A 19100-nucleotide genomic window follows, 5' to 3' on the forward strand; every position below is an offset into this window, starting at 1 on the left:
CCCGAGAAATACGGTATGCTGAATTAGGGCTGATGAAACTAAACAACCTTGCGCGTGAATACGTGTGCACACTTGATCCGGGCACTGGAGGACAGCTGCTGGTCTCGTGGCTCCAGGTGGTGTAGACCGGGTTCCTCATCACGGCCGTCTTGGCCGAGCACGGCACTAAACCTCGCTGTGCCGGATCTTGAAAAAAATACACTTACAATATGCAGTATCGGACACATTTTTGGAGACACTTGCCCATTCAATGAAATGACGAGGTGTCTCCAACAGACTCCAAAAGTGCGGGAGACATTTTGGGGAGACTTACGTGCCACGGCGCTGTTGTAGCTGGGCGGTGCAAAGTGCATGCTGTACCGATTGCTTCGCATCGGGGAGAAGCGTAAAAGATCCACAGGCTCTGGGGAGTGCTCGTCATTGGAGAAACATTGAACCTGGGGGGGGGGGGGAGAGAAAGTTAATTGCACACTGGTAGAAATTACAGCTCATCATATATAGCGGTTTAGCTCGGTTGGTAGAGTGGCCGTGCCAGCAACTTGAGGGTTGCAGGTTCGATTCCCACTTCCGCCATCCTAGTCACTGTCGTTGTGTCCTTGGGCAAGGCACTTTACCCACGTGCTCACTGGTTTAAATGTAATTAGATATTGGGTTTCACTATGTAAAGCGCTTTGAGTCACTAGAGAAAAGCGCTATATAAATATAATTCACTTCACACATCACATAATTACCATAAATATTAGAGTAATATTGTCACATGACATTTTATACATTGTAAATTAGGGTTTTTAAAAACTATACGCATTGTTTAATTGCATGTGTGTTCATTTTTTTTTATTCATAATGTGTATTTTAAAAATGTTTATTATTTAAAGTGGCAAATATAAAAAAAAAAAAAAATCAGAAATCGAGATGAACGATATAATTTGAAGGGTAAATTGAATTTAAAGCAGCCTTGTGTTAACGTGACTCTTTATAGTATGTGCATATCAATTTGTGGGGTGACTCAATGGCATCAATTAGAAAGGAACATCCAAACAAAATTATTACCATCCTTTCGGGGTCACGGGGGGTGCTGGAGCCTATCTCAGCTGCATTTGGGAGGAAGGCGGAGTACAGCCTGGACTAGTCTCCACCTCATCACACGGCCAACACAGATAGAAAGACAACATTCACACTCACATTCACACACTAGGGCCAGTTTAGTGTTGCCAAAAAAAACTATCCCTTGGTGTATGTCTTTGGAAGTGGGAGGAAGCCGGACTACGCGGAGGGAACCCATCCAGTCACAAAGTCACACTACACTCAGAAAGATACCGAGGTAAGGATTGAACTCATGACGTTTGTATTGTGAGGCACATGCACTAACCCCTGTTCCACCATGCTGCCCACTATGAGTTTGACACCCCTGCTTTAAACCATAAAAATGTGTTTATTGTTGATAAAATGAGTAGGAATATTGTGTTGCTGAGATAGGCTCGAGCACCACCAGCAACCCCGAAAGGACAAGTGGTAGAAAATGGATGGATGGATGGATTATTATGATGAGTATACGGTAATGAAAGTGAATGATTTGTATTCCGTTAATAAAAAACGTAATACTGTCAAAATAAATGTGGTTTTGCATTGTATTGATGGTTGAAAAACAGATTATCTGAATGATGGGGTTAGACGATTTTAGCATTTGAATCTTCCTGCTCCTATTCGGAGATGCACCATGTTTCTTGGTTTCTATTTAATAATCTTTTATTTTACTATTTTTGCAAACGAAGATATCGCAATTTGCAGGAAATGCTTTTTTTGTTGGAATTGTGTAGGTGTTTGCTGTTTTCAAAATAAATTGGGGACTAAACTAAATAACATTAATAATAATAATATTACCAATGTATTATTTCTGTTATACTTTTTAAAAATATTTTCTCATAATATACTTTGGATACTTTATTTCTGTATTAACCGCATTTATTTCAACATGTCCTAATGCTACTAGAAATTGAAGTGGAACATAATATTTTGTGTACAATGACATCAAAAGCAATCTAATCCGATATATATAATTTTTATTAGAGATGTCCGATAATGTTTTTTTTGCCGATATCCGATATTCTGATATTGTCCAACTCTTAATTACAGATACCGATATCAACCAGTACAGTCGTGGAATTAACACATTATTATGCCTAATTTTGTTGTGATGCTCCGCTGGATGCATTAAACCAGGGGTCGGGAACCTTTTTGGCTGAGAGAGACAAAAAGCCAAATATTTTAAAATATATTTCCGTAAGAGCCATATAATATTTTTTTTTAACACTGAACACAACTAAACACGTGCATTTTTAAGTAAGACCAACATTTCTAGAGTATAATAGGTCTCTTATTCTTTGTAATAACATTGTTATTCCGAAGCTAACTGTGGAGGGGCGTGGCCTGCGGGCCTGCATCGAACAGGGATGTGCCAGGACCGGCTTCGAAATCAGCGACAGTTGCGTAGATGGCCCACCTGGGCCTTGTTATCTAATCACCTGTCGCTCTGTTATAAGCCACAGCCAGGAGGAGAGATGGGGTTGGGGCTGGAAATACTATAGCTGGAAAGCAACTGAGAGACTTAATGAAGAATAAAACAATATTGTAACCCTGAAACAGGCTCTCATGTCGGTGCTTGGTGGTCCGAAGAACTCCCATGAGGGCAAGCCTCACACTAACCAATAATAAATAAATATATTCTTATCATTAACGCAAGTTCTTGAACAGGTGCGGTAGGAAACGGATGGATTAAAAATGCATGAGAATGTTTTATATTTGTAACATTATTTTTAACACTGTGATTACAAGTGGAATTATTCATTACTTATCGTTTTAAGCAACGTCAGCTCAGATTTATCCGAGAGCCAGAGGCAGTCATCAAAAGAGCCACATCTGGCTCTACAGCCGTAGGTTCCCTACCCCTGCATTAAACAATGAAACAAGGTTTTCCAAAATAAATCAACTCAAGTTATGGAAAAAAATGCCAACATGACACTGCCATATTTATTATTGAAGTCACAAAGTGCATTATTTTGTTTTAACATGCCTCAAAACAGCAGCTCGGAATTTTGGATATGCTCTCCCTGAGCGAGCATGAGGAGGTTGAGGTGGGCGGAGTTGAGGGGGCGGGAGTAGGAGGTAGCGGGGGGGTATATTGTAGTGTCCCTGAAGAGTTAGTGCTGCAAGGGATTCTGGATATTTGTTCTGTTGTGTTTATGTTGTGTTACGGTGCGGATGTTCTACCAAATCGTGTTTGTCATTCTTGTTTGGTGTGGGTTCACAGTGTGGCGCATAGCGGTAACTGTTAAAATTGTTTATACGGCCACCCTCAGAATGTGACATGTATGGCTGTTGCATTTAATTGTGTGTGTGAAAAGCAGTGGATATAATGTGACTGGGCCGACACGCAAAGGCAGTGCATTTAAGGTTTAATGGCGCTCTGTATTTCTCCCTATGTCCGTGTACACCGCGGCATTTTAAAAAGTCATACATTTGACTTTTTTATAAAACCGGTACCATCCATCCATCCATTTTCTACCGATAATTTTAAAACTGATACCGATAATTTCCTGTATTAGATTTTATCAGCCAATATCGGCAGGCCGATATTATCAGACATCTCTATTCGTCATCTAATATGTCGTTTTATTCTAGTACAACAAGGTGAAGTGAATTGAATTATATTTATATAGCGCTTTTTCTCTGGTGACTCAAAGCGCTTTACATACCCAATATCTAAAGTTACATTTAAAGCAGTGTGGGTGGCACTGGGAGCAGGTGGGTAAAGTGTCTTGCCCAAGGACACAACGGCAGTGACTAGGATGGCGGAAGCGGGAATCGAACCTGCAACCCACAAGTTGCTGGCACGGCCACTCTACCAACCGAGCTAAACCGCCTGGTCTGTGATGAGACTTAATATCGGTCATTTCATGATAATATCTAATCAATTGTACTGTATGTATATGTGGAGGTGGGAACGCTGTACTTTCACACCTGCTTTGGAACCGGGATGTGCAACGGTGTCACGTTACGTGCCCGTGCCGGCGCCGACTTGGGCCGCGACCTCCTCTTCTCAGGCTCCCTGTGTTGAGCCTCGTCCTCGTCCGTTTGCATCTTGGGTTCTCTCTGGGGCGCGTGGGTGTAGTAGAGCTGGTGCCCGGCCTCTCCCTCCATGACAGGACTGGTGCCTCTCGTCGGAGAGGCCGGAAGAGTGGACTCTGACGCGGAACTGTTCTGCTGGGAATGTTTGAACCGGAACGAGTCGCTTCTGACCGGCGGGGTGGGCGGAGCTTGAGTGGATTCCACTAATGAGCTCTGCGGTGAGTGTTTAGACAGTTGGGAAAGTGACATGTAGTCCAGTTTTGGAGGAGCATCTGGTCTCCTGAAGGTGTCAAAGATGGACTTCCTTTGTTTGCTTCTCTTGTAGATGGAAAGCTGTGCACACTCCGGTACGGATGCTCCAACAATGACTTTTGGCCACGTGCCTCCGCCAGCCTTCTCCGAGGGACGAGGGCATTCGGCGGGCACGGGAGTGAAGGTGAAGGGGCGATGGTGGAAGTCCTGCCTCCTGTAGCAGAACTCCGCCACCGGTTCCGAGGGGCTGCGGGAGTGCAGGGAGGTGTCGGAAAAGGGTTTGTGGTGGCGAACGCTAACGCTGCCCCCGTCCAGGTCGCCCGGGTCGTTGCACGATTCCTCGCAGGTGCAGCTGTCGGTCTGCGTGGAGCAGTTGTGTTTGGAGCACGTGTGCTTGCCCTTGCGGCAGTTTCTGGCGTGCACGTCGCAGGGCTGGAGACGGGGAGCCGAGTCCCTCACGCCTTCAAATAAACTCTGACCAGAACAGCTCTGTGGCAGAAACTGTCAAGAAAACAAAAAGTTAAATAAGTAAACAAGTCATAGATTACAAGCAAACAGAAACAATGTCTACACTAGTCGGAGATCTTCTATACTAGTGGTTCTCAAACTTCTTTCAGGGATGTACCACCTGTGAACATTTTTTTAATTCAAGTACCCCCTAATCAGAGAAAAGCATTTTTGGTTGAAAAAAAGAGATAAAGAAGTAAAATACAGCACTATGTCATCAGTTTCTGATTTATTAAATTGTATAGTAATGTAGTGGTCTTTCTTGAACTATTTGGAAAAAAAGATAACTAAAAACATGTTGAAAAATAAACAAGTGATTTAATTATAAAGATTTGCCCACATCTGAGGTCCTCTCCAAGGTTTCTCATAGTCAGCATTGTCACTGGCGTCCCACTGGATGTGAATTCTCCCTGCCCACTGGGTGTGAGTTTTCCTTGCCCTTTTGTGGGTTCTTCCGAGGATGTTGTAGTCGTAATGATTTGTGCAGTCCTTTGAGACATTTGTGATTTGGGGCTATATAAATAAACATTGATTGATTGATTGAAGTAATCATCAACTTCAAGTCCCCTCTATGGGGATTGTAATAGAGATCCATCTGGATTCATGAACTTCATTCTAAACATTTCTTCACAAAAAAACTAATCTTTAACATCAATATTTATGGAACATGTCCACAAAAAATCTAGCTGTCAACACTAAAATATTGCATTTTTGCATTTCTTTTCACAGTTTATGAACTTACATTCATATTTTGTCGAAGTATTATTCAATAAATATTTTTATAAAGGATTTTTGGATTGTTGCTATTTTTAGAATATTTTTGAAAAATCTCACGTACCCCTCGACATACCTTCAAGTACCCCCAGGGGTACGTGTACCACCATTTGAGAACCACTGTTCTATATTACAGGAGTACTGTTTTTCATTTACTACGGCAAAAACATCTCAAAAATATCTTCTTTGTGAAAGGAACACAGCTCTTTTAAAAAGGAACTCTTTAAAAAATGCTAGTCAAAGAATGCTTGATAAGACAGGAGCACACTGCGCTGTTTTTAAAGAACTACTGCAAAATTGCTACTCAAAGATCTTTTATGCGACAGAAACACTGTTTTTTAAGGAACTTCTTAAAAAGTGCTAGTCAAAGAATGCTTGATACAACAGGAGCACGCTGAGCTGTTTTTAAAAAACTACTGCAAAAACGCTAGTCAAAGATCTTTTGTGTGACAGAAACACTGTTTAAGGAACTTCTTAAAAAGTGCTAGTCAAAGAATGCTTTATAAGACAGGAGTATGCTGCGCTGTTTTTAAAGAACTACTGCAAAATCGCTAGTCAAAGATCTTTTATGTGACAGAAACCCTGTTTTTTAAGGAACTTCTTAAAAAGTGCTAGTCAAAGAATGCTTGATAAGACCGGAGCACACTGTGCTGTTTTTAAAGAACTACTGCAAAAACGCTAGTCAAAGATCTTTTGTGTGACAGGAACACTGTGGTTTTTAAAGAACTTTTTAAAAAACGCTAGTCAAAGATATTTTATGTGACATAAACACTTTTTTAAGGAACTTCTTAAAAAGAGCTAGTTAAAGAATGCTTTATAAGACAGGAGTATGCTGCGCTGTTTTTAAAGAACTACTGCAAAAACGCTAGTCAAAGATCTTTTGTGTGACAGGACCACTGTGGTTTTTAAAGAACTTTTTAAAAAACGCTAGTCAAAGATCTTTTATGTGACAGAAATACTGTTTAAGGAACTTCTTAAAAAGTGCTAGTTAAAGAATGCTTGATAAGACAGGCGCACACTGTGCTGTTTTAAAGAACTACTGCAAAATTGCTAGTCAAAGATCTTTTGTGTGACAGGAACACTGTTTTTTAAGGAATTTCTTAAAAAGTGCTAGTCAAAGAATGCTTGATAAGACAGGCGCACACTGTGCTGTTTTAAAGAACTACTGCAAAATTGCTAGTCAAAGATCTTTCATGCGACAGAAACACTGTTTTTTAAGGAACTTCTTAAAAAGTGCTAGTCAAAGAATGCTTGATAAGACCGGAGCACGCTGTGCTGTTTTTAAAGAACTACTGCAAAAACGCTAGTCAAAGATCTTTTAGTGACAGAAACCCTGTTGATTAAGGAACTTCTTAAAAAGTGCTAGTCAAAGAATGCTTGATTATCACGGAGCACACTGTGCTGTTTTTAAAGAACTACTGCAAAAACGCTAGTCAAAGATCTTTTGTGTGACAGGAACACTGTGGTTTTTAAAGAACTTTTTAAAAAACGCTAGTCAAAGATCTTTTATGTGACAGAAATACTGTTTTTTAAGGAACTTCTTAAAAAGTGCTAGTCAAAGAATGCTTGATAAGACAGGCGCACACTGAGCTGTTTTTAAAGAACTACTGCAAAAACGCTAGTCAAAGATCTTTTGTGTGACAGGAACACTGTGGTTTTTAAGGAACTTTTTAAAAAACGCTAGTCAAAGATCCTTTATGTGACAGAAATACTGTTTTTTAAGGAACTTCTTAAAAAGTGCTGGTTAAAGAATGCTTGATAAGACAGGAGCACACTGTGCTGTTTTAAAGAACTACTGCAAAATTGCTAGTCAAAGATCTTTTATGTGACATAAACACTTTAAGGAACTTCTTAAAAAGTGCTAGTCAAAGAATGCTTTATAAGACAGGAGTATGCTGCGCTGTTTTTAAAGATCTACTGCAAAATCGCTAGTCAAAGATCTTTTATGTGACAGAAACACTGTTTTTTAAGGAACTTCTTAAAAAGTGCTAGTCAAAGAATGCTTGATAAGACCGGAGCACACTGTGCTGTTTTTAAAGAACTACTGCAAAAATGCTAGTCAAAGATCTTTTGTGTGACAGGAACACTGTGGTTTTTAAGGAACTTTTAAAAAAACACTAGTCAAAGATCCTTTATGTGACAGAAATACTGTTTTTTAAGGAACTTCTTAAAAAGAGCTAGTCAAAGAATGCTTTATAAGACAGGAGCACGCTGCGCTGTTTTTAAAGAACTACTGCAAAATCGCTAGTCAAAGATCTTTTATGTGACAGAAACCCTGTTTATTAAGGAACTTCTTAAAAAGTGATAGTCAAAGAATGCTTCATAAGACAGGCGCACAATGTGCTGTTTTAAAGAACTACTGCAAAATTGCTAGTCAAAGATCTTTTATGTGACATAAACACTTTAAGGAACTTCTTAAAAAGTGCTAGTCAAAGAATGCTTTATAAGACAGGAGTATGCTGCGCTGTTTTTAAAGAACCACAGCAAAATCGCTAGTCAAAGATCTTTTATGTGACAGAAACACTGTTTTTTAAGGAACTTCTTAAAAAGTGCTGGTCAAAGAATGCTTTATAAGACAGGAGTATGCTGCGCTGTTTTTAAAGAACTACTGCAAAAACGCTAGTCAAAGATCTTTTGTGTGACAGAAATACTGTTTTTTAAGGAACTTCTTAAAAAGTGCTGGTTAAAGAATGCTTGATAAGACAGGCGCACACTGTGCTGTTTTAAAGAACTACTGCAAAATTGCTAGTCAAAGATCTTTTATGTGACATAAACACTTTTTTAAGGAACTTCTTAAAAAGAGCTAATCAAAGAATGCTTTATAAGACAGGAGTATGCTGCGCTGTTTTTAAAGAACTACTGCAAAATCGCTAGTCAAAGATCTTTTGTGTGACATAAACACTTTTTAAGGAACTTCTTAAAAAGTGCTAGTCAAAGAATGCTTGATAAGACAGGAGCATGCTGCGCTGTTTTTAAAGAACTACTGCAAAAACGCTAGTCAAAGATCTTTTGTGTGACAGGACCACTGTGGTTTTTAAAGAACTTTTTAAAAAACGCTAGTCAAAGATCTTTTATGTGACAGAAATACTGTTTTTTAAGGAACTTCTTAAAAAGTGCTAGTTAAAGAATGCTTGATAAGACAGGCGCACACTGTGCTGTTTTAAAGAACTACTGCAAAAACGCTCGTCAAAGATCTTTTGTGTGACAGGAACACTGTGGTTTTTAAGGAACTTTTAAAAAAACGCTAGTCAAAGATCCTTTATGTGACAGAAATACTGTTTTTTAAGGAACTTCTTAAAAAGTGCTAGTTAAAGAATGCTTGATAAGACAGGCGCACACTGTGCTGTTTTAAAGAACTACTGCAAAATTGCTAGTCAAAGATCTTTCATGCGACAGAAACACTGTTTTTTAAGGAACTTCTTAAAAAGTGCTAGTCAAAGAATGCTTGATAAGACAGGAGCACACTGTGCTGTTTTTAAAGAACTACTGCAAAAACGCTAGTCAAAGATCTTTTAGTGACAGAAACCCTGTTGATTAAGGAACTTCTTAAAAAGTGCTAGTCAAAGAATGCTTGATTATCACGGAGCACACTGTGCTGTTTTTAAAGAACTACTGCAAAAACGCTAGTCAAAGATCTTTTGTGTGACAGGAACACTGTGGTTTTTAAGGAACTTTTTAAAAAACGCTAGTCAAAGATCCTTTATGTGACAGAAACACTGTTTTTTAAGGAATTTCTTAAAAAGTGCTAGTCAAAGAATGCTTGATAAGACAAGAGCACACTGTGCTGTTTTTAAGGAACTACTGCAAAAACGCTAGTCAAAGATCTTTTATGCGACAGAAACACTGTTTTTTAAGGAACTTCTTAAAAAGTGCTAGTCAAAGAATGCTTGATACAACAGGAGCACGCTGAGCTGTTTTTAAAAAAACTACTGCAAAAACGCTAGTCAAAGATCTTTTGTGTGACATAAACACTTTTTAAGGAACTTCTTAAAAAGTGCTAGTCAAAGAATGCTTTATAAGACAGGAGCATGCTGAGCTGTTTTTAAAAAACTACTGCAAAAACGCTAGTCAAAGATCTTTTGTGTGACATAAACACTTTTTAAGGAACTTCTTAAAAAGTGCTAGTCAAAGAATGCTTAATAAGACAGGAGCATGCTGCGCTGTTTTTAAAGAACTACTGCAAAATCGCTAGTCAAAGATCTTTTATGTGACAGAAACACTGTTTTTTAAGGAACTTCTTAAAAAGTGCTAGTCAAAGAATGCTTGATAAGACAGGAGCACGCTGAGCTGTTTTTAAAGAACCACTGCAAAAACGCTAGTCAAAGATCTTTTGTGTGACAGGAACACTGTGGTTTTTAAGGAACTTTTTAAAAAACGCTAGTCAAAGATCCTTTATGTGACAGAAACACTGTTTTTTAAGGAATTTCTTAAAAAGTGCTAGTCAAAGAATGCTTGATAAGACAAGAGCACACTGTGCTGTTTTTAAAGAACTACTACAAAAACGCTCGTCAAAGATCTTTTGTGTGATTGGAACAATGTGGTTTTCAAGGAACTTCTTAAAAAATGCAAGTCAAAGAACGCTTGATAAGACAGGAGCACGTTATGCTGTTTTAAAAAAAACTACTGCAAAAATACTAGTCAAATTTCCTTGACAAAGACAGGGGTATTCAGCTGTTTTTAAATAACTTCAAAAGTGACAGTCAAAGATCCTTGATAAGACAGGAGTGCTGTGTTCTTTTTGAAGAACTGATGCAAATATGTTGGTCAAAAATTCTTGATAAGGACTCTGCTGTTTTGAAACAAATACTGCAAATATCCTAGTTAGAGATCATTAGAGACAGAAGCACTGTTGTTTTAAGAGACTCATTCAAAAATGCTAGTCAAAGATCCTTCATAAGACATGGCGCTATTCTGTTATTAAGCAAATACTGTAAAAAATACTACTAAAAGATCCTTGATCAGACAGGAGCACTTTGGTTTGTTTTTTTAAAGAACTACGGCAAAAACTGTAGTCAAGGATTTTTGATGAAAAAAAGAGCGCTCTGTTCTTTTAAAAAATAAATGCAAATATGTAAGTCAAAGATCCTTGGTTTTAAAAACTACTAAGAAAACTATCCTTAATGTGACAGGAACACTGTTTTTTTTTTAGGAACTGTCAAATATGCTAATAACATATCCTTGATAAAGGCAGGAGCATGTTGCTGTTTTTAAGCAACGACTGCAGAAATCCTGGTTAAAGATCCTTAATAAAGACAGAAACATTGTTTTTAAGGAACTACTTAAACAATGCTAGTCAGATTCTTGATAAGACAGGGGTGCTTTCTGTTTCTAACCAACTACAGTAAAAATCCTAGTTAAAGATCATTGATAAAGACAGGATCACTCTGCTGTTTTAAGCAACAATTGCAAAAATCATAGTTAAAGATCCTTGATAAAGACAGGATCACTCTGCTGTTTTAAGTAACTGAAAAAATCCTAGTTAAAGATCCTTGATAAAGACATGATCACTCTGCTGTTTTAAGTAACAACTGAAAAAATCCTAGTTAAAGATCCTTGATAAAGACATGATCACTCTGCTGTTTTAAGTAACAACTGAAAAAATCCTAGTTAAAGATCCTTGATAAAGACAGGATCACTCTGCTGTTTTAAGCAACAACTGCAAAAATCATAGTTAAAAATCCTTAACCAGGCTGCTCTGGTCTTTTATAAGGAACTACTGCAAAAACACTCAAGTCATGAATCTTTTACATTACATCTTTTATGCTGTTTTTAAAAACTATTGCAAAAACAATCTTTAATGTGACAGGAACGCTGTTGTTTTTTTATAACTGTCAAATATGCTAATTACAGATCCTTGATAAAGATAGGAGCACTTTGCTGTTTTTAAGCAACTACCTAAAAATCCTAGTTAAAGATCCTTGATAAAGATAGGATCACTCTGCTGTTTTAATTAAAAACTGAAAAAAATCCTAGTTAAAGATCCTTGATAAGGACAGGATCACTCTGCTGTTTTAATTAAAAACTGAAAAAATCCTAGTTAAAGATCCTTGATAAAGACGTGATCACTGCTGTTTTAAGTAACAACTGAAAAATTCCTAGTTAAAGATCCTTGATAAAGACGTGATCACTCTGCTGTTTTAAGTAACAACTGAAAAAAATCCTAGTTAAAGATCCTTTATAAAGACAGTATCACTCTGCTGTTTTAAGTAACAACTGAAAAAAATCTTAGTTAAAGATCCTTGATAAAGACAGGATCAGTCTGCTGTTTTAATTAACAACTGAAAAAAATCCCAGTTAAAGATCCTTGATAAAGACAGGATCACTCTGCTGTTTTAAGTAACAACTGAAAAAATCCTAGTTAAAGATCCTTAATAAAGACAGGATCACTCTGTTGGTTTTAAGCAACAACTGCAAAAATACTAGTTAAAGATCCGTAATAGAGACAGGATCACTGTGCTGTTTTAAGCAACAACTGCAAAAATACTAGTTTAAGATCCTTAACCAGACTGCTCTATTCTTTTATAAGGAACTACTACAAACACTCTCATTAGTCATAGAGCTTTTATGTAACAGGAGCGCTTTGCTGTTTTTAAAAACTACTTCAAAAGTGATAGTCATACATCTTCTACAGTATGTAATAGGACTGCTCTGCTTTTTTTTTTTAAACTGATCTAAAAGTGCCAGTCAAAGATCCTGAAAAAGACAGGAGCGTTTTGTTCTTTTTAGGGAACTTAAAAAGGAACTTAAATAATTTCGCCGTGGGTAGTGCGGGTTTGAATTTTCTTTGAAGTCCTCACCTTGGCGAGGGAGACGCAGATAGACTCGCGGCAGGCCCTCAGAAGACCTTCACATTCCGGAAGAGACTTGCTGTCCAGCGAGATGCCATTAATCTGAAATTAAAATGAATAATATTAGAGGTCATAAAGAAATACACTAGTATTTTCTTGTGTATAATATGCCAGAAACATGACAAGAATACACTTTTATGCAACTATTTCATGTCTTCCTGCATAATTGTAACGTCTCGCCTCGATTACAGTTGGTACAAAATGCGGCTGCTAGACTTTTGACAAGAACAAGAAAGTTTGATCACATTACACCTGTACTGTATATACCTTTATATACATATATACATACATATATACCTGTACTGGCTCACCTGCACTGGCTTCCTGTGCACTTAAGATGTGACTTTAAGGTTTTACTACTTACGTATAAAATACTACACGGTCTAGCTCCATACTATCTTGCCGATTGTATTGTACCATATGTCCCGGCAAGATATCTGCGTTCAAAGGACTCCGGCTTGTTAGTGATTCCCAAAGCCCAAAAAAAGTCTGCGGGCTATAGAGCGTTTTCCGTTCGGGCTCCAGTACTCTGGAATGCCCTCCCGGTAACAGTTCGAGATGCCACCTCAGTAGAAGCATTTAAGTCTCACCTTAAAACTCATTTGTATACTCTAGCCTTTAAATAGACTCCCTTTTTAGACCAGTTGATCTGCCGTTTCTTTTCTTTTTCTTCTATGTCCCACTCTCCCATGTGGAGGGGGTCCGGTCCGATCCGGTGGCCATGTACTGCTTGCCTGTGTATCGGCTGGGGACATCGCTGCGATGCTGATCCGCCTCCGCTTGGGATGGTTTCCTGCTGGCTCCGCTGTGAGCGGGACTCTCCCTGCTGTGTTGGATCCGCTTTGGACTGGACTCTCGCGACTGTGTTGGATCCATTGTGGATTCAACTTTCACAGTATCATGTTAGACCCGCTCGACATCCATTGCTTTCCTCCTCTCCAAGGTTCTCATAGTCATCATTGTCACCGACGTCCCACTGGGTGTGAGTTTTCCTTGCCCTTATGTGGGCCTACCGAGGATGTCGTGGTGGTTTGTGCAGCCCTTTGAGACACTAGTGATTTAGGGCTATATAAGTAAACATTGATTGATTGATTGATTGATTGAAATCCATACAAAATCTGTCTTTATAAAGATAATAATGTTATTTTTTTATATAATTTCGCCACATCTATTGTGTGTGTGTGTGTGTGTGTGTGACAATCATTGGTACTTTAACTTAAATGTAACAATATGTGTGTTACTGTTCTAGTTTGTGTATTGCTTTGATTTTAGACAGGCCTTTACATGACATTGACCAGCAGGGGGAGCAAAATGACCTTTCCAAATCCCACAAATGTCCCACAGGGTTGCATACTCACAGCTAACAGCCTGTCCCCGACTGAGAGAGCATTGTCTCTGACTGCTGGACTGCCGGGCGCCAGCGAGGCGACAAACACTCCACTCTCCAGGCCGATGCCACACTCTACGAGGAGAATGCGATTAAAAGTCACTTTAATTGTAATTTAAAGAGCATAAACCGATTGTCTTGCAAATTTAAAATGTATTCACACTTTCGTCACGCATGTTTACAACCGCGCACTCTTTGGTCCAATGACAAAAATACCAGTATGAACGCTAAGCGAGCATTTGTACTAGGTACCTTTTGTGTGTGGACGCAGCCTTTTTAAAAGTGTTTTTATATGACTGTCCCGATCTGATATTGATTAAATATCAGCAAATAAGTATCGAATTATAATGGATTGCATCTAAAATCTCATTAAAAAGAGTTCTGCACTATGTTTACTTGTGCAAAACTCAACAGCCAGTTAACATTCTAAATATATTTGAAAAGGCACACGAGTTTGGTGTTTGCTTTTATTTTAGTCAAGTCATTATCAAAAATACGCTCAGTTATAGAATACTAATAACAGCAGCTAAACAAGCAGACAAGCTAGATATTGAGAATACGTGTTCTTGGTTAAACAATATTGCAGTCTAAAATAGTCTTAAAAAATTATAGTTGCATATTATTTACACATACAAAGTCTCCAAGGCAGAAGCCTTCCAGGTTGGAATATAAATAGAATATAACATACATCCATAAACGTGGATGCCTATGCAAAACTGAAATATATTTATTTGTGCAGTAATCTATTTATTTACATCTGCACCTTATTGCTCATTTATCCTGCACTACCATGAGCTAATGCAAAGTTCAAATTTGAATGACAATAAAAGGAAGTCCAAGTCGTTAAGTCTAATAGAAAGTATCCAGTAACAAACGTGTCCGCATTATGCAATTTAACTGTTGCAACTTTAACTTAAAGTTGGAATAAATCCAATCCAGACTAGGGATGGTATCCTTTACATTTTAACCAATACCAGTACCAAATCGTTACTTTAAAAATTGTGCCTAAACTGGTGTTTAAAAATGAAAAACATGCACATTTTTTATAGAAAATAAACCAAACCATCCATTTTTTGGGTGGCAGGAGGTGCTGGAGCCTATCCCAGCTGCACTCGGGCGGAAGGCGGGGTACATCCTGGACAAGTCGCCACCTCATCGCAGGTGGCAAACACAGATAAGACATTCACATGCACATTCACACACTAGGGCCAATGTAGTATTTTAAATCCCATTTTGAGATATTCAAATTGAACGGACTAGTATTTTAACTACCGAAATTTCAATCAAGAAACATTAAAAAATCCAAAAAAAAATCCATTATACAGTTTGGCATAATTGTTGCAGCAATAAGAACAGAGAACATGCAAAAAACAACTGTTGTAAATTTAAAGGGGAACATTATCACCAAACCTATGCAAGCGTCAATATATACCTTGATGTTGCAGAAAAAAAGACCATGTATTTTTTTAACCGATTTCCGAACTCTAAATGGGTGAATTTTGGCAAATTGAACCCTTTCTGTTTATCGGTCTTTTAGCGATGACGTCAGAACGTGACGTCACCGAGGTAACACACCCGCCATATTCATTTTCAACACATTACAAACACCGGGTCTCAGCTCTGTTATTTTCCGTTTTTCGACTATTTTTCGGAACCTTGGAGACATCATGCCTCGTCGGTGTGTTGTCGGAGGGTGTAACAACACTAACAGGGAGGGATTCAAGTTGCACCACTGGCAAGAAATCTGCTGCCAGACCCCCATTGAATGTACCAAAGTGTCTTCACATTTGACCGGCGATGCTAAGGCAGACATGGCACAGAGATGTATGGATAACCTGCAGATGCATTTGCAACGATTAAGTCAACGAAATCACAAAGGTGAGTTTTGTTGATGTTGTTGACTTATGTGCTAATCAGACATATTTGGTCACGGCATGACTGCCAGCTAATCGATGCTAACATGCTACTCTAATCGATGCTAACATGCTATTTACGCTAGCTGTATGTACATTTGAAGCTAGATACCCACATTTAATGCGAAACAAACACTTACCAATCGACGGATTTAAGTTGCTCCAGTGTCACAAGATGTGAAAGTCCTGATCGTTTGGTCCGCACATTTTACCGGCGATGCTAATAAGGCAGCCATGCTATGGGCCACTTCATTAGGTACACCCACGCTATGGCCAAATAGCGTCAATAGCTATTCGCTCAATAGCTTCAATTTCTTCTTCAATTTCGTTTTCGCTATCTGCCTCCATACTCTGACCATCTGTTTCAACACATGCGTAATCTGTTGAATCGCTTAAGCCGCTGAAATCAGAGTCTGAAACCGAGCTAATGTCGCTATATCTTGCTGTGGTAACCGCCATGTTGTTTGTATTGGCAGCCCTGTATGACGTCACAGGGAAATGGATAGTGGTTTCGAAGATAGCGAAAATAAGGCACTTTAAAGCTTTATTTAGGGATATTCCGGGACCAGTAAAATTTTGAAAAAAACTTCAAAAAATACAACAAGCTACTGGGAACTGATTTTTATTGTTTTTAACCCTTTTGAAATTGTGATAATGTTCCCCTTTAAGGCTCTTCATTCTAGGGGTTTTTGAATTCAACTTCGCTCACTGTCTTGTTGTATTCTTTTAACACCGACATGACACACTGCTAGTTCATTTTTTTGTTAAAGTTACTACTGCTTATTTCCAGAATCGGGTTTTGGTGCCCATTCCCATTTCAAACTGTTAATAATCAATAGATTATAGGGATGTAACGATATTAAAGTCTCACAGTATGATATTATTGTGGAATGGAATAAAAACGCCATAGTGTGTAAAATGAAATGGAAATAATGTTTAGGTAAACACACATACTGTAATTGAACACAAATATATAACACTAAACTTTTGTAATAATATTAATTACTATAAACATGTATTCTTCAGTGCAAATAATTGTGCAGGAACTTCTACTGTTTCAAGCAATAAGTAGAAAAAAACGTAGTGTTTTTACAGTGACAATATAAACATCCAATGTAAAACAATAATGTTCCTACTTTCAATTTCTGAGAAGTGCATCAGTTGGTAAAATGCTTTTTTAAATATTTTTTTACAAAAGTTAACTCAAATTTCAATAATTAACCACCTCACAAAATGACTTTTAGCGTTGCTGGCTTCATCTTTTCTGGGTGATGGCAGCTTACCAAGTAGCTTTGGTGTGCCTTGGCCAAGTCTGTTTTGACTTGGAATGCTCAACACGAATGTGGCGCGCTTCGATACCTCCGCCACAGAGGTGATGTATTCGCCGGGATTTGTTTTTTTGTTTGTAACATAACTCGCCCGGAAAAGGGTGGAATGCCATCTCCGGGTTGGGGAGGAGACCCTGCCCCAAGTGGAGGAGTTCAAGTACCTAGGAGTCTTGTTCACGAGTGGGGGAAGAGTGGATCGTGAGATCGACAGGCGGATCGGTGCGGCGTCTTCAGTAATGCGGACGTTGTATCGATCCGTTGTGGTGAAGAAGGAGCTGAGCCGGAAGGCAAAGCTCTCAATTTACCGGTCGATCTACGTTCCCATCCTCACCTATGGTCATGAGCTTTGGGTCATGACCGAAAGGATAAGATCACGGGTACAAGCGGCCCAAATGAGTTTCCTCCGCCGGGCGGCGGGGCTCTCCCTTAGAGATAGGGTGAGAAGCTCTGCCATCCGGGAGGAACTCAAAGTAAAGCCGCTGCTCCTCCACATCGAGAGGAGCCAGATGAGGTGGTTCGGGCATCTGGTCAGGATGCCACCCGAACGCCTCCCTAGGGAGGTGTTTAGGGCACTTCCAACCGGTAGGAGGCCACTGGGAAGACCCAGGACACATTGGGAAGACTATGTCTCCCGGCTGGCCTGGGAACGCCTCGGGATCCCCCGGGAAGAGCTGGACGAAGTGGCTGGGGAGAGGGAAGTCTGGGTTTCCCTGCTTAGGCTGCTGCCCCCGCGACCCGACCTCGGATAAGCGGAAGATGATGGATGGATGGATGGATGGAATAAAAACGCCTTAGTGTGTAAAATGAAATGGAAATAATGTTTAGGTAAACACACTTACTGTAATTGAACACAAATATATAACACTAAAATTTTGTAATAATATTAATTACTATAAACATGTATTCTTCAGTGCAAATAATTGTGCAGGAACTTCTACTGTTTCAAGCAATAAGTAGAAAAAAACGTAGTGTTTTTACAGTGACAATATAAACATCCAATGTAAAACAATAATGTTCCTACTTTCAATTTCTGAGAAGTGCATCAGTTGGTAAAATGCTTTTTTAAATATTTTTTTACAAAAGTTAACTCAAATTTCAATAATTAACCACCTCACAAAATGACTTTTAGCGTTGCTGGCTTCATCTTTTCTGGGTGATGGCAGCTTACCAAGTAGCTTTGGTGTTGCCTTGACCAAGTCTGTTTTGACTAGGAATGCTCAACACGAATGTGGCGCGCTTCGATACCTCCGCCACAGAGGTGATGTATTCGCCGGGATTTGTTTTTTTGTTTGTAACATAACTCGCCCGGAAAAGGGTGGAATGCCATCTCCGGGTTGGGGAGGAGACCCTGCCCCAAGTGGAGTAGTTCAAGTACCTAGGAGTCTTGTTCACGAGTGAGGGAAGAGTGGATCGTGAGATCGACAGGCAGATCGGTGCGGCGTCTTCAGTAATGCAGACATTGTACCGATCCGTTGTGGTGAAGAAGGAGCTGAGCCGGAAGGCAAAGCTCTCAATTTTCCGGTCGATCTACATTCCCATCCTCACCTATGGTCATGAGCTTTGGGTCATGACCGAAAGGATAAGATCACGGGTACAAGCGGCCCAAATGAGTTTGGGTCTCTCCCTTAGAGATAGGGTGAGAAGCTCTGCCATCCGGGAGGAACTCAAAGTAAAGCCGCTGCTCCTCCACATGGAGAGGAGCCAGATGAGGTGGTTCGGGCATCTGGTCAGGATGCCACCCGAACGGCTCCTTAGGGAGGTGTTTAGGGCACGTCCAACCGGTAGGAGGCCACGGGGAAGACCCAGGACACGTTGGGAAGACTATGTCTCCCGGCTGGCCTGGGAACGCCTCGGGATCCCCCGGGAAGAGCTAGACGAAGTGGCTGGGGAGAGGGAAGTCTGGGTTTACCTGCTTAGGCTGCTGCCCCCGCGACCCGACCTTGGATAAGCGGAAGTAGATGGATGG

At 39.5% G+C, this 19100-nt stretch overlaps 1 protein-coding gene across 2 annotated transcripts in view; it reads right to left on the bottom strand.

The window, feature by feature from the left end:
- LOC133558395 (disks large homolog 5-like) overlaps window positions 1–19100 on the bottom strand; it is a 141116-nt gene that overhangs the window by 52137 nt on the left and 69879 nt on the right. For both annotated transcript variants that reach the window (XM_061909754.1, XM_061909753.1), the window contains 5 exons: window positions 13865–13968; window positions 12456–12548; window positions 4018–4878; window positions 314–437; window positions 48–186 (listed from right to left, as the gene is read on the bottom strand). In XM_061909754.1, coding sequence (XP_061765738.1) covers window positions 48–186; window positions 314–437; window positions 4018–4878; window positions 12456–12548; window positions 13865–13968 — 1321 coding nt within the window. The remainder of the gene's footprint in view (window positions 1–47; window positions 187–313; window positions 438–4017; window positions 4879–12455; window positions 12549–13864; window positions 13969–19100) is intronic.

Source organism: Nerophis ophidion, linkage group LG08 (assembly GCF_033978795.1).
Source record: "Nerophis ophidion isolate RoL-2023_Sa linkage group LG08, RoL_Noph_v1.0, whole genome shotgun sequence".
NCBI classification, from domain to species: domain Eukaryota; kingdom Metazoa; phylum Chordata; class Actinopteri; order Syngnathiformes; family Syngnathidae; genus Nerophis; species Nerophis ophidion.